Below are 26450 nucleotides of genomic sequence, written 5' to 3' on the forward strand. Positions count from 1 at the left end.
GAGCTGAGTGGCTGTCTGGGGGCGGGTAGCGCGTTGGTGCAGATTTAGGCGAGGACTTCCACGACAGTACAGTCTCTCTGCCTTCTGATGGATGCTGTTATACTTACACTGTCTTCTCTTTGCGTTTGCAGGCTTGGTTCGTCAGAAGTAAATGGCGCATAAATTCATAATAATTACTTATATTAGAAAAATTAGCAAATAGTGGAACCAAGCAAAGATAGTTCCGCGAACCAGGAATCCATTTTATTTAGGTATTTTCCTTTGTTTTCGTTATCAAGAAAATGTCATTTTGATTTTATTTGAGGTCTGCTTTAGCGATACGAATTGGCTTATTGGACCTCAGAGTTCGAAAATATGAAACAGCTTACTGTTATTCGTGTCTCTGTTGAAAAAGTCTGCTGCTGTGGCCGCAAATACCGGGCGATACGAGCGGCTTACAGGAAATGGGGGCGGCTTTGGTGGCAGCCAGTCCGGATTGCCTTTATTGCGTTACTCGATGCGAGAGATTGAAGTCGATGTCTCTGGCTTGGTGAATGTAGGTCAGAAAATATAATTTGGTGCAAGGCTTCACGTTTCCTCAAGTTGTGACCAAACGAGCTCAGTTAAAAAATTGAATAACGACCAGAGTAGTTTCAAAATTATTTGAATTTCTAGTACCAACTTTGTCTACCTAGTAGGCCCGGGCAGCGCTTGTCGAACAGCACTGCGGATCCGAAGGTTGGGACTTTAATTGTGAAAAAACCGCCCGCCCGCCGCCAAACGCAAACACCGCAAAACGCGCAAAACGCACGCCCAAAACGCCAACGCAAATGCCGCAAAAAAAAAAACAAAAAAAAATCGCCCGCCCGCCGAAAACCGCAGAAAAAAAAACTCAAAAACGCCGCAAAAAATCAAACCGCCCGCATCGCACGCCAAAAAACGCCCGTCCGCCGCAAAACGCGAACACCGCAAAAAAACGCAAACACCGCCGCCGCAAAAAAACGCCCGCTGCCAACCGCAAAACGTCGCAAAAAACGGCCGCCCGCCGCTAACCGCAAAACGCCGCAAAAAACGGCCGCCCGCAGGCAACCGCAAAACGCCGCAAAAAACGGCCACCCGTCGGCAACCGCAAAACGCTGCAAAAAACGGCCGCCCGCCGCAAACCGCAAAACGCTGCAAAAAACGGCCGCCCGCCGGCAACCGAAAAACGCCGCAAACCGCAAAACGCCGCCCGCCTCAAACCGCCGCAAAAAAACGGCCGCCCGCCGCCAAACACAAACACCGCAAAAAACGCAAATACCGCCGAAAAAAAACGCCCGCCCGCCGCCAACCGCAAAACGCCGCAAAAACGGCCGCCCGCCGCAAAACGCAAACACCACAAAAAAAGGAAAAACGCCCGCCCGCCACCAGACGCAAACACCGAAAAAAACGCAAACACCGCCGCAAAAAACGCCCGCCGTAGGCAAAACGTAAACACTGACGCATTAAGACAAATATGGCGCCCTGCGGCAAATGTGTTGCATTCATATCTGCCGTTTAAGCAGCCATCCCTTAATTACAGCGCATCCTAATCGTCCAATGTTCGACAAAGTTACGCACATTCTGCGCTTTGCGGCAAAAATGGCGCTTTGAGACAAACGTGGCGCACTGCAACAAACATGGCGCATTCGTTCATGTCGCTTAACAATTCATCCACCCACCAAATTCTAGCCCAATCGGACTTAAACTTACAAAGTTATGTACATTTGAATATTTCACTATAAAATATCTCCGCAACGGAGGTGCCCAAATTTGCACGTGTGCCACGTGACCACCGGTGGTGCAAGCAGGACTTGTCCCCCCACCGATTGCGCCATTTCAGGCTTCTTGACTGGTGCAGTTTACGCGCTATAAGGCCACAAATCGGCAAACACACGATAATCTGGGAGGTACGTGACTCAAACACGTGGTCACGTGGCACGTGCCGGACCTCTGACAGCTTCACCGTTCACGCCACGTGATGACCCATCGACGTGGCCATTAGCATGTAAAAGATGACCCCGGCCGGTGTCATCGTCACTGAACAGTGGACGGCTAAACTTGAAAAACGGGAAAATTTAGGGAAATTTCACCTTTCTAATATATAATTTCCCTAGAATTTTACATTTTTCGTTTTACAAAAAATCCGAGATAGCAGTTTTCTAGCACCGTTCATTTTGTGTCTATACCCGTTTTCAGATCGACTCTATCATAAAAACTGACGGCCTGACGGCTATTTCCCCCATTCCTTGCATTTCACAATGTTGGTGTATTTAAGAACAAAAATTGACCCCGTGCCACGGCACGTGCAATTGCACGTGCGCCACGTGACCACTGGTGAAACAAGCTGGACTCATCTGCTCACCGGCTGCACTGATTTGGTGTCGCTAGCTGAAGTCGTTTCCGCGCCATAGAACCCCAAATAGGCCAATGTCGGATTTTCCAAGAGGTTCCCCCATCAAACACGTTTGCACGTGGCACGTGCTTCTCAATCGCCCCATATCTGACCCATACCATGTGGTAGCCGACACCCCGGAGCAAAACATATTGAAGCATTTTCAAAATCTAACGTGGAAATTTTTTGCAAAATCGATTTGAAAATAATTTTTCGAAATCGCCATAGGCTTAGCATGGGGTAACTGTCCGTGCCGATTACCCGAAATTTCGTCATTTATATTTTAAATGCTTACCACCATGAAGTGACGTCCCGGCCCGGGAACCGACCCTAAAAATATAATTCATTTCTAACGTGGAGTTTTTGCGCAAATCGCATTTTAAAATTTTCCCCATGTTAACCCTATGGGGAAATGCACGTGCCGATTACCCCAAAACGTGTCAATTATATTTTTTGCAACTTTGCCGAAAGGTAGCTCCCCGATACGGGACCAAACGCTGAAAATGGCAAGAAATTCTACCGTGCCGTTTTCTTCCCTGTCAAAATGACCCAAATCGCGGCAGAAACGCTAAACACCCCCCTAGAGAGGTAGCTCAGGTTGGGATTTTCAATAGAAAATCACAATTCTAAAGAATAGTGATTGTTCTTAATTGAAAATATCAACGAACTTCATATGCTTCTTGACAACGCGACCCCTCATTTCAGAAATGATTGTGTCTTGATGAAACAGATGACATGAACTTTTTATGGTTCGTGTGAAAGTAATTTCTTGCCATCTTAATTGATTTAACACATTTTCATATCTTCACATTCAATGCGTCCTACACTATTCCAATGACAGTCCCGTGATTGTCCTGAGCCCCGTCCTGACGGCCCTCGTGTCCGGCTGCTCGTAAAAGAGCCTCGAGCGACCGTCCCAGTTGTCCCTCGGCCCGCCGCTGCGTCGTAACTGGGCACTATGACAGTCCCCTGTCCCGCCGCCGCGTTCTTACCGAGCCCTGTGACAAGTCCACGATCGGCCGCCGGGTTCTAACCGAGTCCTGTCGGTCCCGGCCGCCGGGTGCGGATAGACCGTCCAATACCGGGCCGTCGCCAGGTGGCGGAGGGCGGCTCGATCCGCTCGGTCGGCCTCACTGCTGATCGGTCAGTCGGTCAGCGCTTCTCGACAGCCGACATACCGGCACCAACAGTCAGTCGCCTGTCTTCTCAAACACGTGACATGTTCACCGTCGCCGCCCCCGCCGCTGAGCTGGCCCTGGCGTAGGGTAACTCGCGCACTGTCCGCTAGATGTCACTACGGTGCAGCGCCTGAATCGGTATGCTGTACCGCATCACACCAGGCGCCCAAATGCGCGCAGATGAGCAAGACGGGAGGTGGCGGATCCAGGGGCATCTGAGGCTATTGTCTCTCAAAGGTCTTGAGTGGTCCACTTGCGTAGGCGACGTCACTGAGATTCGTTGCCGACTGTCAGCCGCCCCACCAGTAGACAACTTTTCTGGCTAATTAGTAATTACCAGCCATCGTCTACATGAGCAGAGTTCCAAAAATGGCACGCCTTGATTTACTTGTGAGGAAACAGAGAAGCAGCTACCCACCACCCAGAGGTTCGGTACCTGAAAAATTTGCAGTAGCGTGCGTGTGGCGCCGGAACCACCGGCTAGTCACCTGTTGTCCCAGCCGCCGCGCTGTCCGCCCCCCCCCCCCCGGTCTCCACCGGCCCATCACCAGTCACCCTGTTGGATCTCTCTCTCTCTCACGCCGCTGCGAATAATGGGCCGTGTTCCTCTCTGACGCCTGTTTAGCGGCCTATACACGCGGTAATTGGGTTCGGCTGCCAGGGCGCGGCGCCGGCGGACACGACCACGGGACGCGACACAGCGGCGGCACACAGTGGCTATGGTATTGACGGCCACAGCGCGATAATACGGCGGCAAATAGACAGGTGGCCCGAGGCACGCGCAACAGCCCCGGGCGCTCGCCGCTTCGTGGTCTGGCCACAAACGGTCACAGCCTCGCACCAGAAGAGTCCGTACTGTATTACCAGTCGGAATTTATTGGAGTTTTTGAGTCGCAAGGTCTCCCTTGTTTCTACAGTGGCATCGTGTTATTGCCAGGCGCTAATAAGCTGGGGCGCAGCCGTGTCGTCGTGCTCGAGTGGCGCGCGCTCGTTGGCATTCGGCCGGCCGCCGGAGCCCGTTCAACACAAAGGCGGTCGTGTCCTTCATTCGTCTGGTGATGAAGTACCATGGCGCTGGCCGGCGCGGTTCGCAGTGCCGGCACGCGCTCCAATATCGCCACCGTCGCTGGCGCTTCATCGATGGCCGGCGGCGGCGCGTGGTCAGACGGGGAAACGGCAGCGCATCAGAGGCGGAGGAAACGGTACCGAGTCGGGACGGGGTGTCAGGGAAAACGCTGGTGGTGGTGAGTGCTGATCGAGGATTGATGGGCTTGTCTGTGAAGTTGACACGGGATGTTAGCGATAACGTTGTCTGATAAACGGTTACATTGACGAATTGCATTGACGAAATTTCCGCTTTGACCACAGGCCACGCTTATCTCTCAGCTGGCCAAAGACCGAAATCCAGCGGCCAGCGCGCAGACCACTAGCAATGCGATTTCATCCGATGCGATGGGATTTTGTTGATAGTGACAACACTGCGTATTTGTAGAGTTCCACTGCGGGTGCGCCACTTTATTTGGCTTCGATGGGATGGACGGATTTGAGTTTCAGCATTAGCCTAATGTCAACATACAACCTTGCATGAAACTGCTCGTGATAATTCTATTTTGTTATTTTTAAAGGAACCTGACCAATTACCGTCTTAATAATCAACTTGAAGGTGTGGTAGTGGCTATTTTACATCAAGCTGCTTCGCTAGAGATTAGTTAGTTAGAATTGTTTTGTAACAGCTGTTTCTTAGGAGCTGTTGTGCGGCTCTGTGGACGCTCTGTGGACTAGCTCAGGAAGAGCAAATTATTATTCTTGGAGATCAAGACGAGAGTGAGCCAGATAAAGTTCACAAAGCCAGTCGGCTGAATTAGCTGTAGCAGGCAGCAGTATCCAATTATGAATGCATTATTTTTTCCTCTCTCCCTTCAAAAAAAAAAAAAAAAATCCAGCTAACATGGTGACAGACCAGTTAGTTCGAAGTTCCACCATTAAGCAGTCGGCTGGTTTGGTGCCGTCTTTTTGGACGTATAGTGCGCGGCTGTGTCGCATTGCGAGTCGGCGGCTCTGGTCGTCTCTGACCGTGTGTAATGTGTATTGATGTGGCGGCAGACTGGCCCGGCCCAGTCTGTCGGCCCATGCTGCCGGGTAGGAGCAGCGACCTCCGGAACAAGTAGACCAACACTTTGTGTTACATATGCCCGGTCCATGTCGTCTATAGATATCAGTGGGCTGATATTTGAGTGTCTGATTACGTCATGCAGTTCTCATTTCAAAACGCAGTTAATCTTGCATTATTATCAATAGGAAGCAATAAGTAAATCAAGTATTGAAATCTGCAGTGGCCAGTTAATGCTAACTACATTGTTAATAGTTGTCTAAAACAACCGTCTATTTCCAATGACATTAAGATTAAGCGAGCGATTGGCCAAGTGCATAAGAGCGTGAAACTGCATGCTGCACAGTTTTTTCTTGATATTCAGGGAAACTGAGGGCGTCATAAAATAGCCTGGAGGCCTGTTGGCACCCTCTAACACGGTCCTACCATTCCCTGTTATATATATGTATATATATTTTTTTGAGATACAATGGCAGACTCTAGAGCGTCGTAGTGTTATGTACTATTTCAATGCAATATCAGCTGATATAATTCAGCCGTTCGATGCGTTGTGATATGCTGACTCGGAGCCCGTTTCCATGGTAACACTCAGAGCGTCAGCTGTGCTGAGTAACGTTATCGCCCCAGTCCACTTTTCGCACAGTAGCTGAGAGCCGGCCCGACTGCTGACTTCATCGGGCACCTCCATCAGGCACATGAATTTTTCCGATTCCCCTCTGGTACGGCGGCGACATTGTCCACTGCTGTGAGATGTGGTCGTCTGAATTCACAGTGTCGTACGGACGCGGCCGGCGCTCTCAGCAGCGCGCCGACAGCTCGGGGAGCCGAACACGCCCCCTCCGAGTGCAGATATACATAAGATATATGGATCCATTTTGCGCGACAGCGGGACAATTCGGCGCCGCGTCGTGTCGGCGCGGCCGGCGCTCGTAACTCGCCGCGCCCCTACATAGATCGGCCGGCTGTCGGCGCCGCGGATACTGCTGTCGGCCGCCGCGGCCCGCCCAATGGCGTCCGATGGCCCGCCCTGTCCACGGCCACAATACAGCGCTCCCTCTGTACAGCGCCCGCCCAGAGACGCTGCCCTCTCCCCGTCCCGCCCACTACCGATCTGAGGGCTATTTCATCCGCGCCTCAGTAGCCCAGTCACTACCCGGTTATCTTCCCTTATCTCTCCCACTGCGCTCTCGCTCCCCCCCTCTCTCTCTCTCCCACTGCGCTCTCCCTCTCCCTCTCTCTGTTTCTTTCCCCTCTCCCTCTCTCCTGTCTCTCACTCTCTCTCCCTTATTCTTCTCCTTCTCTCCCTCCTCTCTCTCTCTCTCTCTCTCTCTCTCTCTCTCTCTCTCTCTCTCTCTCTCTCTCACTCCTCTCTCACTCCCACTGTCGCCGCTCTCAGCCCGTCACCGGCGTAAGGGCCGTGTCGGATATCGACGACACGGCCTAAATAGACGAGCGATTGATGACCCCCGCTGCCGTGTGCGCCAGGAAACGGCCAATATCCGGCCCTTATCTCCAGAAAACGGGCTACCATCCACACTACAGACATATTTTGTAATTATCACACAATACATCCATAATGCATTTATGAGATTACGGTTTGCATCCCTTTTAATATTTTGACACGAAAATAAGTTGCTGAATTATTTGCAGTGTCACGGGACAATAACCATTGTTTTTTTTAGGGGAATATCAACCATTTTCTGGCAGTAGCTACATTGCCCCAGACTTCTTCGAATTTAATCAGCTCTACCAGACAAGGAAGCAGCAGATAATTTGAAACCCTTGTGTACGGTATCATGTTGATCGGTGGCTATGGGCGGCTGATGTCACACCACGGCCGGCGTCCCATCATCAGACACGCAGCCGCTCACACGGAACAACCCCGCGGCCCACACGCAGCCCGTGCTCGGTTACCGGCCCGCCGCCCGGCTGACACCCCGTCCAAGGTCACCGATCCCGTGACCGGCGGCCGGCCCAATCACAGCGCTCGCCCTTGCGGTCCGACCTTGCCCCGGGCGACGTTGTCTGACGGACCACCCGACGATCGCCACTGCCGCGGGCGGGGCTGATGCAGCTGACCTGAGCTGGGAAAAGCCGGGATTATGCCGGACTCGGCAAAGACGATTTTGTATTGAAGGGATAACCACGTGCTTGGGTGGATACAAAATAAGACGAGACGTTTTCAAGGCTTAGTGATGTTCCCTCTCTTTTATACTGTTGCTAGCTGAGCTGAAGACGAGTTCTCACTTTTGTTATTTTTAGACAAAAATGAATCGATCTTCATCGTCCCTGAAATTGCTTGACTCTATTTATTTCTTCTCGTATATTTTCTTACATTGAACTTAGTTGGACATTTACCCATTGTTTGTTAGTGGCTTATTGTCTCTTTGGTTGTTTTATTCACGCGGAAATAATCAGCAGCACAGTAGTGTAGCGGGGTTTCGCGGCGTTGCGGGGCTAACCGGGCAGTTTCTTTCGTGAGTGGGATGAGCTCCGTCGGCGCGCTCCATAGAAGCCCATCTCTCTGTCCGGCCCCTCGCGAACCCGTTCCGACTCTGACTCTATCTTTCTCCGGGGCGATCAATCATCGGAAACACATAGGCCAGGGTTAAGGAATGGGAGGAGGGATAAACAATAACCCATTATCCTTGATCATACTGAAATACGAACCCAACTCTACTAAACAAAGGTCCCACTCTCAAACAACAGCACCCGTCCTAGCTGAGGGTTATCTCCCACCGGATATACCTGCCAATCATACGTTCATTTGCCCGTCCCCTCTCATTTCTGTCATACGCCCAGCCATACCTGATAAATTATCAGAGTTAACCATCTCTGATCCCTCCCCCTTTGCCTAACTTCCCCCGGTGGTGCTAAGGCGTGCGCAAGTCGTAATTAAGCCATTGACCTTAGGTTTTATTAACCGTTATTCCTTCATAACCACAATGCTCCGTACATCAAACGAACGCTTCATAATGCTCACGCTACACAATTAGAGATACGACCCACCACAGATTTCGGCACTCGACCCTCGCGTTACGTGACTTATTGCGGTCCATCCCATCACCATGTCGAACTACCTACACAAAAAAACATAAATGTCCTTCGGCCAGCGGTTCCGAGACTACGGCTCGCAGGACACTGTGTAGTCCGGTTTCCGCGGGGGACTTATTTGAAATTTGAGACCGGGGCTGGGTAACTAAGGTCCGTCCGGGCTGCCTGCGTCGTCTCCGTATAGCCGCGGTTTTCGGGCCAGCCCCCGGCGACCGAAAGGGATTAGTCGTTCGTCGGCTTTACACGAATCCATGACTACCAGTTGTGCCAAATTGCCTATAATAAAACGAAAACTAAGCGTACCACGGCCCGCGGTGGGCTTATCTAAACTTTGAAACCGGGCTGGGTAACTAGGTCCGTCCGGGCTGCCTGCATCGTCTCCGTATAGCCACGGTTTTTGGAACAGCACCGGCGACCGAACGGGTTAGCCTCCGTTGGCTTCACACTTATCCACGACTACCAGCGTTATAGGTGCCCGAAGCCCTATCTATCCGTTGCTGATAGTTAAGCTGTCGTCACAGACCTATCCGAAATGACCGCTGCACGGCCGGAGTTAATCGACTGACAGCGGGGTGGCCAGTACCGACTTACCGCGATCACCCGACTCGCATGCTTTGGTATTTAATGTTCACCCCCGTCCTGCAGCATCACACGTTTCTTCGCGGGACATTACTTAACCGGCGGCATACGTCTCCTCGCTGGGACGCCTGGGGTCCTAACCATCTCCGAAACTACCTACGTCACTTATCGAATGTCATCCTGCGCTGACCACTCAATGGACCGATAGCGGACCTAACCTATCCTTTAAAACCGGGCGGGGTCACTAGGTCCCTCCGGGCTGCCTGCATCGTCTCCGTATAGCCACGGCTTTATGGGGCCCGCGCCGGCAACCGAACGGATTAGCCTTCGTCGGCTATGCACTCATCCTCAATAATCGATCCTCAACTCGCTCTCATCCTTTCTCTTCACTTCGCGACTTATTGCACGTATCCAGGGCTTACCCAAGCGAGGCCTACTATTTAAGTGGGGTCTATCCGAGCTGAGCTTCATTTAGGAATTCCGATTCCTCTCCGCGTACAGTCTTCTTCCATTTCACTCGCTTCTCATCTCCCTCCTAACCCGGGACCGCGTCGGTGGATTCTCCACGCACAGGGGCGTAACGTGCATCATCTATCTCCCCGGCTCCGCAATCCCTATTCATCTGATGGTTATGCAATTGGACAGGAGCGACTTTGTATATGCGTGATGTTGGTGTGCGGGGTGTTGGTGAATTTATTGGGAGGTAGTGCCAGGAATCCACTGGCACGGGGTATGTCAAGGACACTTGGGACATGGTAAGGTAGGAAATGGGTTAGCCGCCTCAGCAGCACTTGGAATTCAGCCAGTGGAGCCCACCAGTATGAAATATGTTCGGTTAGGTCTAGTATGCGTGCAGAATCCGTGTATTCGGACCGTTGGATAACTTGATGAGGAAATAGTACCAGGAATCCACTGGCACGGGCGTGTCAAGGAAAGGTGGAATATGGGGAGGTAGGAAATAGGTTAGCCGCCTCAGCAGCACTTGGAAATCAACCAGTGGAGCCCACCAGTGTGAATGTGCTCGGTTAGGTCCAGTGTGCGTGTAGAATCCTTGTATTCGGACCGTTGGATAACTTGATGAGGAAATAGTACCAGGAATCCACTGGCACGGGCATGTCAAGGAAATGTGGGATATGGGGAGGTAGGAATTAGGTTAGCCGCCTCAGCAGCACTTGGAAATCAACCAGTGGAGCCCACCAGTGTGAGATGTGTTCGGTTAGGTCCAGTGTGCGTGCAGAATCCGTGTATTCGGACCGTTGGATAACTTGATGAGGAAATAGTACCAGGAATCCACTGGCACGGGCGTGTCAAGGAAATGTGGAATATGGGGAGGTAGGAAATAGGTTAGCCGCCTCAGCAGCACTTGGAAATCAACCAGTGGAGCCCACCAGTGTGAAATGTGCTCGGTTAGGTTCAGTGTGCGTGTAGAATCCTTGTATTCGGACCGTTGGATAACTTGATGAGGAAATAGTACCAGGAATCCACTGGCACGGGCGTGTCAAGGAAATGTGGAATATGGGGAGGTAGGAAATAGGTTAGCCGCCTCAGCAGCACTTGGAAATCAACCAGTGGAGCCCACCAGTGTGAAATGTGCTCGGTTAGGTCCAGTGTGCGTGTAGAATCCTTGTATTCGGACCGTTGGGTAACTTGATGAGGAAATAGTACCAGGAATCCACTGGCACGGGCGTGTCAAGGAAATGTGGAATATGGGGAGGCAGGAAATAGGTTAGCCGCCTCAGCAGCACTTGGAAATCAACCAGTGGAGCCCACCAGTGTGAATGTGCTCGGTTAGGTCCAGTGTGCGTGTAGAATCATCGGTGGCTGTTCTCATGCGCGGCTCGTTATGCCCGCTGGGTCGGTTTCTCATCCTATCCGAGTTGACTGTTCATGAGGTGCCTGGGGCGTCACCCTGCCCCCGTCCGTTCCCCATTGGTGGGCGCCCTAGGGGGGCCGGCCGCGGCGCCTTCTCGGGACCAATAGCGGGCCCGCCGGGTTACGTCCGCCAATAATTTCGTCCGTCTGAGAATTATTTACGTGGGCGGACGTATTATATGGTCCTCGCGAGTCGGGTCGTGCCATTTCGTCTCGTGATGGCATATTCAGTACCTACTGGTGAAGCTCCGGCCACCCCGCCCGTGCTGGATATCGCCGTCCTTTGTGACGAGCGGGGCCGGCTGCGATGGGTACCGGAGCTCGTCCTAGGGGTCGACCTGAGGTCCCTGGAGGACCCAGAATTCCGGGCCATCTTAGCAAGACGGGTTCGGCGCCTTCAGATCCAGGTGCACCCCGACCGACACTCCGGCGACGGTACTCTATCGAGGTGAGTCATGATAATCACTGCTTGTTTTTTTTTTTCTTTCTTTACTCCTTCCTATTATCTCACTTCACTTACGTACTTGCTGTGTTCGAGTCACTTGGTAATTTATCTAATTTAATGCTTATCTCAATCAACGCACCCCTTTTAATTTAGCGCCATAATTCTGACCCCACATTCGATTCAATTAAAGTGTTCTATTCTAATCCCTCCCGTACCCCGGCCTGTCCGCTTACAGGGTGGTGAACATCTGCGCTACGGTGCTCCGGGACCACGGCCCGGAGTACGTCCGCTGGGTTACGAGGCAGAATGGGCGGACCGCAATGGAAGTGGTGCGGGCAGCATTATTGCTGCCGCCGCCCTTCCAAGACCTCCCCAGCGAGGACCGAGCGCGGCTGGCCGGACTGGTCGAGCACCTGGGGACCCAACTCCGGTCCTCTGAGGCAGCCGCCTCGGAGGAGCGGCGACGGGCGAAGAGGGCCGAGGAGCAGGCTGCAGCGGCCCGCCGTGCCGCTGCCGACGCGGAGGCGGCCCGGTGTGCCCAGGAGTCCCGGGCTCGGGCCGAGACCGAGCGGCTCCTGGAGCGCATCGCCTACCTAGAGGCTCGGGTAGATGGACAGGAGGCGGAGCTATGCCGCCAAATCGTAAACGCGGAAGCTGCCGTCAGCTCGGCCGAGACCCGTGCTGAGGAAGCTCAGGCCCAGGTCCACCGGCTGACCGCTGAGGTGGCGGCGCGCCCGCCGGTGCAGCCGCAGGTGCTGCGTCAGTGTTTGGAGGCGGTTGTCGAAAATCGGTCGCTGCCGCATGCCGTACGCCGCACAGCGCGAAAGCTCCTGAATAAAATACTCAGCTAAACGACTCTATTGTGTTGTAGGTACCGGACGTGTGTGAGCCGCGATGTACCCTCCCGTGCAGCATCCGAGTCTCCAGTATTAAATAGATTATGGTATTTCCGCGATTTATTTACAAGCTCCCATATTCGAACCCAATTAAATCAGCCGGCACTGATGACCCATTCACGGCAGACATTGGATACTCAACGTCGGGGGATTCAGCTCGTCTAAACTCCCACACGATCGAGCCGCTCGGAGCCCGCGAACCGCACCTTGAATCGACCCGGGGACGTATCCGCGGAGCGGTCAGGAATTCACTACTGACCCTACACACAAACACTTTCCCTTTCACTTGGGTCGGACGGCCCGCCGTCCGGCACGCGCTCCCTCGCCTCCCCTCCCCACGTATCTACCCCCCCGTCCCAGAGACGCCCGTCGGGAGGCATGGGTCAGCTTACAAGAGAGAGGGAGGGTAGGTCATTACGGGAGAACGAAAGGGGGCGGGCATTATAGCGGGTGGACTGGGAATGGCCGTCTGTGCTCCGAGAATGACTGACCTCCTTGAAGAGAGTAGGCTGCTGCTGCGTCGTCGGCTGCTACTAGTGGCACTCCCGCCGCCCAGGTAGATCGTCACCGAGAGTCCCTTTTTCTTTCTTGCTCTAGTTTAAATACTCCTGGTGACGTCATTTCAGCGGTCCAGTTTGGTGGGCGGAGTAAATTTGGTGAAGGGACATAGGTACCGCCCTCGAACCAATGCGATGTCTTCTTCGGCTTGAAGCACCGCCCCAGTTCCTCGTGATTTGATGGCGGTGGCTGTGCATCCCCTCAGGGTGTAGTATTGACGGTCCTCTCAGCAGCCCTGGGGCGAGCCACTCTCTTTTCCCAGATTCCTGGTTAATTGTATCGGAAATGTGGGTCGTTTCTCCGCTCCCCTTGTTTGGTGCCCCGCTGAAGTCCAGGTCGGCAGCTGCGCCCTTTCTCTTGTTTGGCTTCTGTCAGTAATGGTCCGCTTGATAAATGTCCCCATCGGGGTGCCGAGCGTGGGACCAAGTCCTGTTTTCCAAAGGGTCAACTGATAAATGACTCGCCACTGGCAGGTGGTGTGCTCCGGCATGCTATTTGTCGACTTCAGATCCTGGTTCTCACGAATTGGGGGTGGTATTCCACAGCGGAGCTTTGTTGTCAAAGCCGGCTGCACCCCTTGTGTACGCCGGTCTGCGACGCAGATAGGTATCGCCGCCGATTGAGCCGACTGACCGTGTCTGTGCGGTGCGCCAGATGGTTCTGAGGCCGACGGTCAGGGGGTCAAATGACTTTGTTTGCGTGCACAGCCCGGCTCTCCATTCATCGGACGACATGGCTGATCGGCATCCGCGTTCCCGGTCCCAGCCTCTGCCTATTTTCGTCCGAGTCGGGTGCAGCTGCTGTTTTTGGGCCGGCCTGAGTGCGCCGGCGCCCGGCTAACCCCGGCGCGCGGTCGGCCGTCCTGCGATCTGGTCAATGATTGCACTTTTGCTTGTGGCACGGCTTGCTTGTTCAAATTGAAAAAAAAATGTGGCGCATCTGCGTTACAGTAGCATTATTTTGTGAAATGCGTAACTTCATTCGGTAGAGCAAACGTGCTCTCCACATACCTATTCAGCTCTCTCTCTTTTTCTCTCTCTCTCTCTCTCTCTCTCTCTCTCTCTCTCTCTCTCTCTCTCTCTCTCTCTCCATAAGCGCTGACAGAGCAGACAGAGGTCGTTCTCAGTCCGTTTCAGCGCCGAGGCCCGTGTCGTGTCGTTTCCAGCCCGGCGCTATGACGGGACGTCGTCAGAGCCACTTTGGTGGCCGCCAGTGCCGCGCCGGCCGACGGTGAATAATATTGTCTCTATTAGCGGCTCGGTGGGCCGCGGGCCGCGCCCGGCCGGCAACTCTCGGCACTAATGGAGACGGGTCATCAGAGGCGCTGCGAAACGGACTAATTGTCGACAGAGCCGCCGCCGCCGACGGAAGCGTCCCTGCTAACCACACGGGCGGGCAGACAGGCCGAGAGACAGACAGGCAGACAGACAGATAAAGAGGCAGACAGCCGGACAGACAGACAGGCAGACAGACAGATACAGAGGCAGACAGCCGGACAGACAGACAGGCAGACAGACAGATACAGAGGCAGACAGACGAACAGACGGACGACGACAGACTAAAAGACAGACGAGCAGACGGACGGATGGACGGTTGGACGGACTTGATCGCAGCGAGAATAGCCAGGGTACGTTTTATAGGCGATAAATTTCATTTAAGTGCTCGGGCTACGTTTATGTATATTTAGCTCGATATTTGTGGATGGTTTAATCGCGGTTTAATGCTTTCCACAAAAATATCGCATGGTCACGTGTTGATAGGTCAGGACCAGTGTATTCCAGAAGTTTTTTTAAAGGTAATTTTTGAGTACAGCCTAAGGTTTGCATTTTTCACATTAACTCTGATTCTGAACTCGGAGCGGCGGTTGTGGTGTCGCCCGCCTGAAATTGGGCCGTCCCGTCGGGATAGGGTGGTTGCCCCTGTACTGATCCCCCTTCCCTCCCGCGGAGAGCACAGGCATGGGTGAAACTTTGACATCACCATTGGGGTCCCAAACGTCCAAGGGGGCCTCCATTTAGTGGGGGCCTCCAAGCAATTAGGGGCCTCCAATTGCGGAAGCGGTAATTTACGAGCCACGCCAGGGCCTCCTCTAAGAAATTTTCATTGGGGGACCAGAGGCTCAGAAGCCAAACATGGGGTACCCCCAAATCCAGTTTTCTCATCGGATTTAGGCCACTTATTTTTCGTCACAGCTCTGATGCCATGATTTTTTTTTTTAATATCGATAAAGAAATGGTAGGTCACCTGACCCTACTGGTGGATCCAGGCCAGCAGGGTGACATTGTATGTAAATATCCCCCGCGGCATCCGAAATCGACGAAAATTTCTGGCTTTTTCACTTTTGACAATAAAACACAATGCCTTTATAATAGAAAAAAAATTAACGGCACAGCATTGCGCAAGGAATCTAGCCGTAAGCCGACCCCAGAAAGTGTGAGGGTTAACCTTCGCCGGCACCTGGGGGGAGGGTCGCCACCCCCAAGTTAGTTTTTCTGCTCTACACTTAACATTTTTAAAGCTAGAAACCTGATTTTCTTTGTATAGCTGCTTTTCTATCTTTTCTCAGCGTCCATTGAAAATTTCAAGCTTCTGCGGCATTTGGGTTTGGAGATATGACCTTGTTCTTCAGGTCATGTCATGTCCTAAATGACGAATACCCAATATCTTGCGATGGCTATGGGCCTTGTGAGCTTTTGACACGCTGATTTCGGCTTTTTTTGCCAGTCTTACCTCCCACCTATCATTGAACATGTTGTTCTGCGATGTACAGATGTCAGAGTCAGGGTCAAGGTCAACCTAGGTCATCTAAAATTATTGCGCTTTAGGCAAGCTGAATTTACTTTTCGTGAAGTTTCTTTGACTGTATGTTTAGTAAAAGCTTCTCAGTTCATGATCAAGTGTAATAGGGACACACAAACCGATCTGTGCACACATCAGTACGTACACAGACATACACATTACACAGACATACAAACACATATCATTGACCTTGACCTAACTTGACGTGAAATGACCACAGCCAGTAAATTAGTCGGATAGTGTGACAAAGAGCTGTTCTAGCTCGCTTGGCACTAATACGGCAGCGTCATCGGTATATGATGGGTTGGCCCGCTGCTTGTGTAGGTATCTTATTCGACATCACCACAATTTTTTCTTACAAGATTTTAAGCCTTGCGGTCAAGAGCAACAGATTCTTTGGGAAGTGACGAATCCAATGATACCAATTTTACCTCATCAGGTCAGTCATTGACCTTCCAGGTCAGGTCAAACTAAAGAATGTTGCTGTTTGGGGTCACCGTTGCCCGTTGGAATATCACGTGCGCTGCTCATCATGTACCGATGACGCTGCCGTATTGTGGTGCCAAGCCAGCTAGAACCTCTTTGTCACACTATCCGACTAGGTTTTTGCTGGCTGTGGTCATTTCAGGTCAAGTTAGCTCAAGGTCAATGACATGTGTTTGTATGTCTGTGTGTGTCTGTGTACGAGTATACTGATGTGTGCACCGACTGTGAATGTGTCCATATTACATGAGATCATGAACTGAGAAGCTTTTGCCAAAAATACAGTCAAAGAAACTTCACGAAAGTAAATTCAGCTTGCCTAAAACGCAATATTTTTAGACGACCTAGGTTGACCTTGACCCTGACCCTGGCATCTCTACATCATTGAACAACATGTTCCATGATAGGTGGGAGGTAAGACTGACAAAAAAGGCCGAAATCAAGGTGTCAAAAGCTCACAAGACCCAACGCCAACGCAAGATATTGGGTATTTGTCATTTGGGTTATGACATTACCTGAAGAATAAGGTCATATCTCCGAAACCAAAAACCACAGAAACTTGAAATTTTCAGTGGACGCTAAAAAAGGATAGAGCAGCAGCTATACGAAATATCCGACTTCTAGCAATCAAAATGTTTAGTGCAGAGCAGAAAAAACTACCTAGGTCGGGGTGGGGGGTGTGGCAACCACTGCCCCCCCCCCCCATGTGCGGACGAGGATTACCTAAGTAATTTGAATATCAGGAAAATAATTTATTAAATCAGGTATTCCAACAGAGTCCCGCTTTTTTATAGGTGACCTCCGATTTGTGTTGCATCTAAGTTACCCAGGGGGCCTCTTATTTGTAATTGTAGGTACAGTACAGAGAGCCTCCTACTTCGACTACTTGCACAGAGAGCCTCCTAGCGTACATACGGCTAAGCTTCTACAGGTCGAGCGCCGGTCTCTTGTACGTACAGAGAGCCTCCTACTGTTACAGAGGGCCTCCTGTTTGTCTAGGGGGCCTCCTATTGGTTAACGGCGCCTCCTATTTGTCCAAGCGGCCTCCTATTCGTCTATGGGACCTCCTATTTGTCCAGGAGGCCTCCTGTTTCTCCAGAAGGTCCCCTATTTATCCAGGGGGCTTCTATTTTCCAGGGGGCCTCCTCTTTATCTAGGGGGCCTCCTACGTGTTCAGGGGCCTCCTATTTGTCCAGGGGCCTCCTATTTATCCAGGGGTCTTTTATTCGACTAGGAGTCTCATATTTGTGCAGGGGCCTCCTATTTGTCCAAGGGTCTCCTACTTGTCCCGGGGCCTCCTTTTTTTTTGAAGGGACTCCTTTTTGTTAAGGGAGCCTTCTATTTGTCCAGGGGGCCTCCTATTCGTACAGAGAGCCTCTAGCTCCTACTTGTCCATGGAGCCTCCTATTTGTTCAAGAGGTCCCCTATTTGTCCAGGGGGCCTCCTATTTGTCCAAGGGACCTGTTATTTTTCTAGGGGGCCTCTTTGCCCAAGAGGCCTCCTATTTGTCCAGCGTGCCTCCTACATGTTCAGGGGGCCTCCTATTTGTCCAAGGGGCCTCCTATTGGTTAAAGTAGCCTCTTATTTTCCAAGCGGCCTCCTATTTATCCAGAGGGCTCCTATTTTTAGGGGGCCTCCTCTTTATCCAGGGGGCCTCCTTGTTCAGGGGGCCTCTTAATTGTCCAGGGGCCTCCTTTTGTGAAAGGGGCCTCCTATTTGTCCAGGGGGCCTCCTTTTGTGAAAGGGGCCTCCTTTTTGTCTAGGTCTAGGACCTTCTATTTGTCCAGGGGGCCTCCTATTTTTGCAGGGGCCTCCTATTTGTACAGAGGGCCTCCTACTTGTCCATGGGGCCTCCTATTTGTCCAGGGGCCTCCTTTTGTGAAAGGGGCCTCCTGTTTGTCTAGGTCTAGGACCTCCTATTTGTCCAGGGGGCCTCCTATTTTTGCAGGGGGGCCTCCTATTTGTACAGAGGGCCTCCTACTTGTCCATGGGGCTTACTATTTGTCTAGGGGCCTCTTATTTGTCTAGGGGCCTCTTATTTGTCTAGGGCCTCCTATTTGTCCAGGTGGCCTCCTACTTGTCCAGAGAGCCTCCTATTTCTCCAGGGGACTTCCTGTTTTCCGGGGGCCTCCTACTTGTTCAGGGGGCCTCCTACTTGTTCAGGGGGCCTCCTACTTGTTCAGGGGGCCTCCTACTTGTTCAGGGGGCCTCCTATTTGTCCAACAGGGCCTCCGATTTGTCCAAGGGGCCTCCTATTTAAACAGAGAACCTTTTATATGAATATCGGACCTCCGTTTGCAAAGTAGCTGATGCGTCTCGGGGGCCTCCACTATTGGGGTCCCAAAATGACAATTGGGGTCCCAAATGTTCGCATTGGGGTCCCACATGGGACCTCGAAAGTATACAAAGTTACACCCATGAGCACAGGGCAGGCGGCCCGCGCGCCTCAGCTCCTGTTGGTAGGCACTTACCAGCCGACTGAGGTCGTTCCAGTCAGGCTAGTCCTGTAGGTCAGTCGAGGATCTGGCGGCTCGGAGTACAGAGGGTGCCGTCTCAGAGACCGACACCGACACCGGTCCGCGGGCGTGATTGGTTGGCGGCAACTTCTCAGTCGACGACGGCTTCGGTCAAAGGCTGGGTCGCCAGTCAAGGGGCCTAAGGTCAGAGGTCCTTGGAAATCCGAGACGAGGTGAGGGATGACGGCGGAGTGTCGCTGAGACTGGGTCGATGGCGGCAAAACTGTGCTGCTGGCGATGGTGTGAGCTGTCGACGCCCTGAGATTGTTCCCTATCGTCGGTCCGTGTCCCGAGTTCGTTCCCTATCGTCGGTCCGTGTCCCGAGTTTGTTCCCTGGCGCCGCGGGTCCATGCCCCGGGATTGTTCCCTGGCGCCGCTCGGTGTCGCCAGAGTCCGGATATGACAGGTCGCCGACTGTCCGCTGTCTGTGTACTGACAGCCGGGTAGCGGCCGCTGAGTGACGGCTGATTGGCCGTCCGCAGCGGCGGCAACCTGTGGCCCAGAGAGGCCGATAAACCATCCAACTCCTGACCGCGCGGGGAGCGCCTCTGACCGTCCCTTTGAGGGCTGTCACAGCTATAGGGTGGATGGTTCGCCAAATTTTTATTCAGGAGTGTGTGAGGCAACCTTTCACCAAATCTGCGCCTTGTCACACTGCTCTGGCGTGCTGTGGCCGAAACCCGGGTCGGTGACAGAATGTCATATTCACCGCTTTTGCCTCGCCAATAATGCCGGGTGAAATGGCCAGATCGTTACGCCCGGCATCCCAGTAGACCTAACGGCATACGTGGCTGGTAAAGCGACGATTGTCCTGCCCGCGGGTCATTCCCATCAGGAGCTTTTAGCGGCAGTCGGGGTGGCTCGAGAGCGTCACGAACTACCGGCGCTTCTGCCTTCTAAAGCCCCACCATTTGTGGTCCTCGGGATGGATAAGATAATCTCAAGCTTCAGCCTTTTTCTGTTGTAGTTTTGCAAATTCTGCTAATTTATCATTACCTAATCTGACACATGCATTTCAGCGGGGCTTATGATTTTCCACTGAAGACAAAATTCATGAACTTCAATTTATCGTGCTGCTCGCCTGCCCAGCTCCACTCATCATGGCACAAAGGAAGCGCACCGGGCTCCGTTTATCACTCTCAGATTAGGTAGCACTCGTCGCGAGGTCGCCCCCCTTCTCCCTCACCCCTCTCCGGCGTCGAGGGGCCGCTGAAGGTCGCCACTGGCGGGCAGCGCGGCGGCTTTGGCGGCGGCGGCGGCGGCACGAAATATTGTTGGGTCGTAAATCGGCTAGGACGGCGCAGCAGGTAGCCTCGTGTCCGCTCCCGTGTCGGCTCCGGTGTCGGCTCCGGTGTCGGCTGGTGTCGGCCCTGGTGCCGCGGCTAGTGTCGGTCGCGCGCCTCCCGACAGCGCCACTCAGCGAGCTGCCTCGCTCGGCGAGCCGGCTGCCCGCCGACAATCGATGCCGACGCTCGGCGAATTTGCCGGCCGACATGACAAATGTGCTTCGTCCCAGCGTTCGCCGGCGACGCTGTACAGATCAAACGGGGCGCAGTGAGAGTGCTGCTCAGCGACGGTAGTCGAACTGCCACCGGGAGGCCCGGGAGGGGTGCTGTTCTGCGGCACCTAGGCTGACCGGAGACTTCATAAAATAACGATGTTGCGTTAAAAGTATAATTTTTGGTCATGTGTTATTTGAATCGTGCGTTAGAAATGCGAGGATTTTTAGCGACATTAACCAGTTCAAAGGAAAACTTGCGTGTCAGTATTTCAATTTATAGTAAGCGTTTTTGAAGTATCGTTGAAAGCTTCATTTCAGTTTTACTTTCGTGCCTTCAATTGGACAAGGGCAGTCTCAATCCATAAAGACTTGCATGGCGCTCTCCACTAGAGGTCTGCACCGGCCGGCTGCAGCCGCGGCTGGCTGCAACCCCACGGCTGTGGGCCGGGGCGGCTGCAAATATCTCCAAGAACACGGCTACGGCTGTGGCCACGGCTGTGAGATTTCAAGCTCAATCTTAAGTACTCAAATATAAAATTTTAAATCCTTAATCTTACATTCTGATAAGCAGTCTAGCCTGTAAAAATCATGCAAAGGATGCCCAGCAACATTGAAAGTGGTGAAGCCTTTGAAAACCTGTAATGGTTTTACCATTTGCTGTAGGGGAGTTTGCACTCTGGTACAGAATACTAATTATAGGTACCAATTGTTCCTTCATCATTAAGAGCTTGACAGTTTCAGAAAATGCAACATGTTGCATTGTCACATCCCTCTCAAATCAATCTCACCTGGTCATTAGGAGAGCACCTTACAGCTATTGAAGACGAGCGTTCAATAATTCTTTCAGGTAATAGAAAAAGAAATCACGCCTAGGTAAAGGCAGGTAAATGCTTCATAAAATATTATCTAAAATAACTCTCAGATGTATTTCTGGATTTTCGGCAAGTCCAATTACATAATATAAAACTGGCGCTTTATGTTCTAACTGGTGTGTGAGTGACCGCTAACAGAAAATGCTGATGAACGAAGCCAATGGAATTAAAATATAAGTGAGCATGAACCTTACTTACGGTTAATTCACATGATGGTGAAAACCCTGAACACTTGGACACTCCCACCTTAACATTAGTTTTGAGTTGAGATAGCCAAATTGGTGGCCATGGCCTGCAAATACCGGTTTGGGCACTCACAACATCGAAAAATGCTTTAATTCGAAGATATGGAATTTCAAACTTGCAGTTTTCGGATTCTAAGGGGCTAATGCATTGGAATGCCCCCTTAGAATTTGTGACGTCAGCGGAGATCTAACGATTTTGAAACCTTAGACTAAAACCATCGTTAACACGTGGTGGTATACGCTGCTTTGCGAGCAACGTCTGCCGCACTTTAAGGCTGCCAAATTATTGCTTCCAAATAAAGTCGCTAGTAACAGGGGAGATCCCAAAAAGTAAACAAAAGTAAAAGCCTAATATCTTGAAAACCAGTGAATATTTTTCGGTGAAATTTGGTAGATATTCGTTTTCGCTCTTTCTGAACCAAGGGACATCACTTTCATGCCAATTCATTAACTTTTTTGAAGGTGGGAGGGTCCCTTTAATTCACGTTTATATACTTAGCTTCAAATTCAAATTCAGATTGCAGATCCATATTCGATGGAAAAAATGATAAAAACGGACCCCTTAGAATCTCACCAAATTTACACCAGCCACTAAGCATGACCTGGTCATCGCAGAATAAAATTATCTAAGCTCGGCAAGCCCTGGGGGCTGAGATATTAGGGGTCAAAGTTCAAGGTCATTGAGGGCGGACCCCTCAGAATTACCTCAAAATTTGCACACAGATGCAAATTGACATGCTGAGCACGATGGGCATAAAATCTAAGCCCGGCAAGCCCTGACCTAGAAGTTAGGTCAGGTCAAAGGTTGCAGCCACATGGAGGTCACGTGACCCATTTTAAAGCGGACCCCTCAGATTTTAATGAATTTTTGTGAGCTGATACATCTAGACACCCTTATTAATATCCTAAATTATCTAAGTTCGGCAAGCTCTGGGGGCTGAGATATGAGGGGTCAAAGGTCAAGGTCATTTGAGAGCGGACCCCTTCAATTTTTGTTAAAACGTAAATCATCCCTCAACTTTGTCTTCTGAATTTAATGGTAAAAATTTATAAGCTCGGCAAGCCTTAGAAAAGCCAGAATGAGTATTTAGAAAACGAGCATTTGTATTCCAATATGGCTGACAGGTAGGTATTGTGGCGCATCAATGACATAATTGACGCGTAAATAGGCAGCGCCATATTCATTTTATTTTGTAGTGTAGGCAAAGTGTAGGCATGGATTCCATGGTGTAGGTAAGGGGTAAGAATCTTGTGTAAGGGTATATAGGGTCTTGAGTGTAGGTATATACATATAACATATTGATATAACATGCCGTGGTGTGTAAGTTAAGGTGAAGGTGATATGATGTGTGTGATCCATGATGTGGGCGTGGCTTCAGAATCAGGGTTATCAGCCACGATCCTTAGAATGAGTTTTTATGCTAGCTAATTATATATAGGTACCTCTGAAACCTATGCATACCTATGACCTATCTGAGGGCTGTTCACGGGCCCTGTGTGCGGTCGGACCGTACACAAGCTCTAAGCTCCGCCCACTGCGTCCCTAAGCCATCCTTCCGTCACTGCACACAGGGACGCTGGTGAAAACAGGGCGCCAGAGGGCATATTAGTCGCGTGACATTTGGAGCTTCTCCCCTCTACAAGGGCCTTCAAGATGCTAAATGTCGCGTGTGAATTTCACGAACCTTGATCAAATCACCCCAGGCGCCCTGTTTTCACCGTCGTCCGCACACAGCAACCTCTGTTGACGGTGAAAACCCTGAACACAATATTTCTTACGCGAGCTGTTGACTTTACCAATAAAATGACGTCTTCTTCTGAAAATGTAAAAAAATTGATAATTAATCTTTGTTTGAGAGCAAGTTTTTAATTGTTTAGCATTATTATTTATTAATTATAATTTTTATGGCTGTTTTTAGTGACACAAAACAATTTATTGCCACTTCTTTGCTATTGATGTCAATAGCTCAAGTAAAATTTCTGATTGAAAGAGGCAATTGTGGCTCGCACGTCCTTGGGGATTTGAGCGAAGATCATTATTTGGAAAAAAATCAAAATATATGAATGTTTTTCTTTCTTGGATGCTCACTAGTGTTTTGATGATGCCTTGCATATCAAATTAGTTTGAGACTTGCTCAGAAGGCTGCTTCAAGCCTGGCATATCACACCCCAGAAAATATGCAAGGTAAGAAAGAAGCAAGAGTTTTGACAAGACAGTCACTGTTTGATAGTCCATCAACTTCAGTTTCATTTTCCATACCAAACATTGATAATGAAAAGCATCAGGGTCTGTTGTTCTGTCACACAACCATGCTTCAGGATTTGGCATTATATGTCTACACTGCTAGTGCTTCTATTCTGGTTCGTTGTTTATGTTTTCTGTTGATGTAGGTAGTAGGTACCTACGTACCCACCCTTGCAAGGGCTTGTGTAGGCATGCGATGCGCATCAGGCTTCAGGCCTTCGGCATAAAGCCAGATACACAACCACTTAACCTATGATGCTTCATGAGCTTGAGAATCTATAGCCCATTGCAATGTGCTTTTGGCTATATGTTTCAACTAAAAACAACTTATTATATACTATTTGGTTGCATTTCATTGAAAGTATCCACGGCCGGCTGACGGCTGGCTGCCCACAGTTTGCTATGGCTGTGGGCGGCTGTGGCTGTGGAGCCACGGCTGCGGGGCGGCTAGGCTGTGGAAAATTGCAGCCGTGCAGAACTCTACTCTCCACGTTGCTTAATTGTAGTTCATTTGTAGTCGGTAGATTTCAGTGTTGTTGGCTCTGAATTTTGTCCCGGGATTATAAACAGTAGATGCTCACTATTCAGGAGGTCTCATGAATACTAAGTAAATTCCATTAATTATACAGGGGACCTTGGGAATAGAAAATGTCATGGTTAGCGGTGTGTTGGCTCAAAAGTATTTTATGATCTTGCGCGACTAAATGAATATGTCTTCGGTGTTTGCAAACAAGCTGGCTGTCAGCCTTTATTTGAGTTAATGAGAACAGATGAGTGCAGCTGGGAACCAGCCACCTTCCTTAGGTGGTTTCTCGGTAGTCTCGGTAGTCTAGTAGTCCTCGGTGGTCCTATGCGTCCTCTGGCGGCTCTCGGTGGTCATATACGGCCCCTGGTGGTCCTCTGTGATCCTATACGGCCTCTGACGGTCCTCGGCGGCCCTTGTTGGTCCTTGTAAAGTCCCGCACGGGCCTCGCACGGTATGAGATCTCTGACGGTTCCCGGCACCCATCTGGCGGTGGGATACCGCAACTCCCCGGGCGAAGGCAGCCGCTCGCCTGCCGCCATTACGGTATTGGTTGGAGGTCCCCGGTGGCCGAGGGCCTCCCGGCCGAGACGGGACGCAGGACTCTGCGATCGCCTCGAGACGGACACAGGGCTAGACCATCCCGAGACGGGACACAGCCCCGAGACGGGACACAGGGCTCTGCGACCACCCCGAGACGGGACGCAGGGTCCTCCAGCCGATATGCGACACAAGCCTCCTCCCCTGAGACGCAGCACCAGACCGACTCCAAACCTCAGTCTTACAGTGCAGATACTCGCCACATTACCGGCGCTGTCTCGACTCTGAGTTATTGTTTTTGCCGCTGCTTCCACCAAACCGCGGGATATCTCGGCCGGAGCCACAGCCCCTGTCACTCAGCCGCCGGTTTTTCGTGCTCAGAACTCGGCCGTTACACGGGATCACTGGGGAATGACGGCGGCGTCCGTCCGTCGGCCGCTCAGGCGGGACGGCAGCGTTGGTCCGTCTGCCGCTCAGGCGGGACGGTCGTCGAGTTGGGGAGGTACAGCGGTGGGCTGTCAGCCGGCCGCGCCGCGACAGACTCCATTTCAGCGCCCGGACAGTGAGGGATGAGGCGGGCACCGCGTCACGTCCCTCTGACACACGACGGTGGACTGTATCCAGTGGCAGTTTCGCCCGTCCGTCCGTACTGTTCTGAGTGAGCAGGGGTTGTGCTTCACGGACAGATAAGCTGCTATTCGAAAAGCTATGGAGATAGGACGATGTAGGTATAGTTCGCAGAAGATGCACAGGTGAGAGGAACTTCAAGGAACAGAGGCGGGTTGTTAATTCCCGGAGCAGGGGCGGCCGAGGGCGGTGAGTGTTTACAGGAGAGGGGATACGGCGGAACCCTGAACCAGCAGGCAGCCTCACGGAGACGGCGCTCTCGTAATTCGCCCTTCTCCGAACGCACTGTTGTATAAAACTCGCCGCCAAATACCAAGCCAGCTAATATCGCCAGGCTCGCACCTCCGGTTACGCTTGCGATGAGATTAAACGAATCCGATTCGGGCGCGATGCCGAAATTGCTTTTCACGTAACCGTGTGCAGGATAACAGTACATTTCAACACTACTTAGGCATAATGGGTCGCGAAACTGTGCGTATCTACATACTCGTATTCAGGTGGTGAAAACGCATTGATCATAATCATACTCTGCGACATTAAAAAGTGATTGATCTTTCGGTTCTAACCCCATGCGTACTATCAAATATTTTTATTTTTATGGGATGACTGAACATTGCCGAGGGTTCCAATGCATTTGCCAACAGCCTTGCTTCATCTAACTGTTAATTCCAGCGCAACACACCACTCCTGTCAATTAATTATCCGATCCCTAGTTCGCCTCTGATTCCAACAATGTTTGGGTGTCAAAGACTCACCCAAATTCGACAGTGGAGTACTACCGCAGCTGGCCGAGTGCCAAAAACTGGGCGGCCGGCCGACCTCTGCCCCGGAGAGCCGCCCGCCAGCCGACCGGCGACCACCCGGAGTCACTTTACGGGCCGCCTGTTTCGACCTAGCGGGGTGGAAAAATAAGCACATCGTCCCGGAGAATCGCGAATATGCCGTCCGGGCCGGCTGTGACGGACGTCCGACGGCGTTCAACAGAGCTGGTGACGTCACTGACGGCGCTCAACAC

The 26450-nt window shown here is 51.6% G+C and overlaps 2 protein-coding genes across 2 annotated transcripts in view; both read left to right on the top strand.

Annotated features, from left to right (window-relative positions):
• The window catches only part of LOC122382306 (contactin-5-like), a 71483-nt gene that overhangs the window by 40094 nt on the left and 4939 nt on the right, over positions 1 to 26450 (top strand). The window lies entirely within an intron of this gene.
• Positions 9766 to 12486, top strand: LOC122382305. Its single transcript, XM_043367482.1, has 2 exons — positions 9766 to 11633; positions 11866 to 12486. The coding sequence occupies exons 1-2, from the start codon at positions 11365 to 11367 to the stop codon at positions 12479 to 12481; spliced, it is 885 nt and encodes a 294-aa protein (XP_043223417.1). The 5' UTR covers positions 9766 to 11364; the 3' UTR covers positions 12482 to 12486.

Source organism: Amphibalanus amphitrite, unplaced genomic scaffold (assembly GCF_019059575.1).
Source record: "Amphibalanus amphitrite isolate SeventyFive unplaced genomic scaffold, NRLGWU_Aamphi_draft 000136F_arrow, whole genome shotgun sequence".
Taxonomy (NCBI): Eukaryota; Metazoa; Arthropoda; class Thecostraca; order Balanomorpha; family Balanidae; genus Amphibalanus; species Amphibalanus amphitrite.

What these genes read in the sequence shown, in the direction of transcription:
- LOC122382305 (XM_043367482.1), top strand. Translation starts at nt 11,365, where the DNA reads ATGGTCCTCGCGAGTCGGGTCGTGCCATTTCGTCTCGTGATGGCATAT. An exon ending in GGCGACGGTACTCTATCGAG is followed by an intron (nt 11,634 to 11,865) that starts GTGAGTCATGAT and finishes GTCCGCTTACAG; the next exon opens with GGTGGTGAACATCTGCGCTA.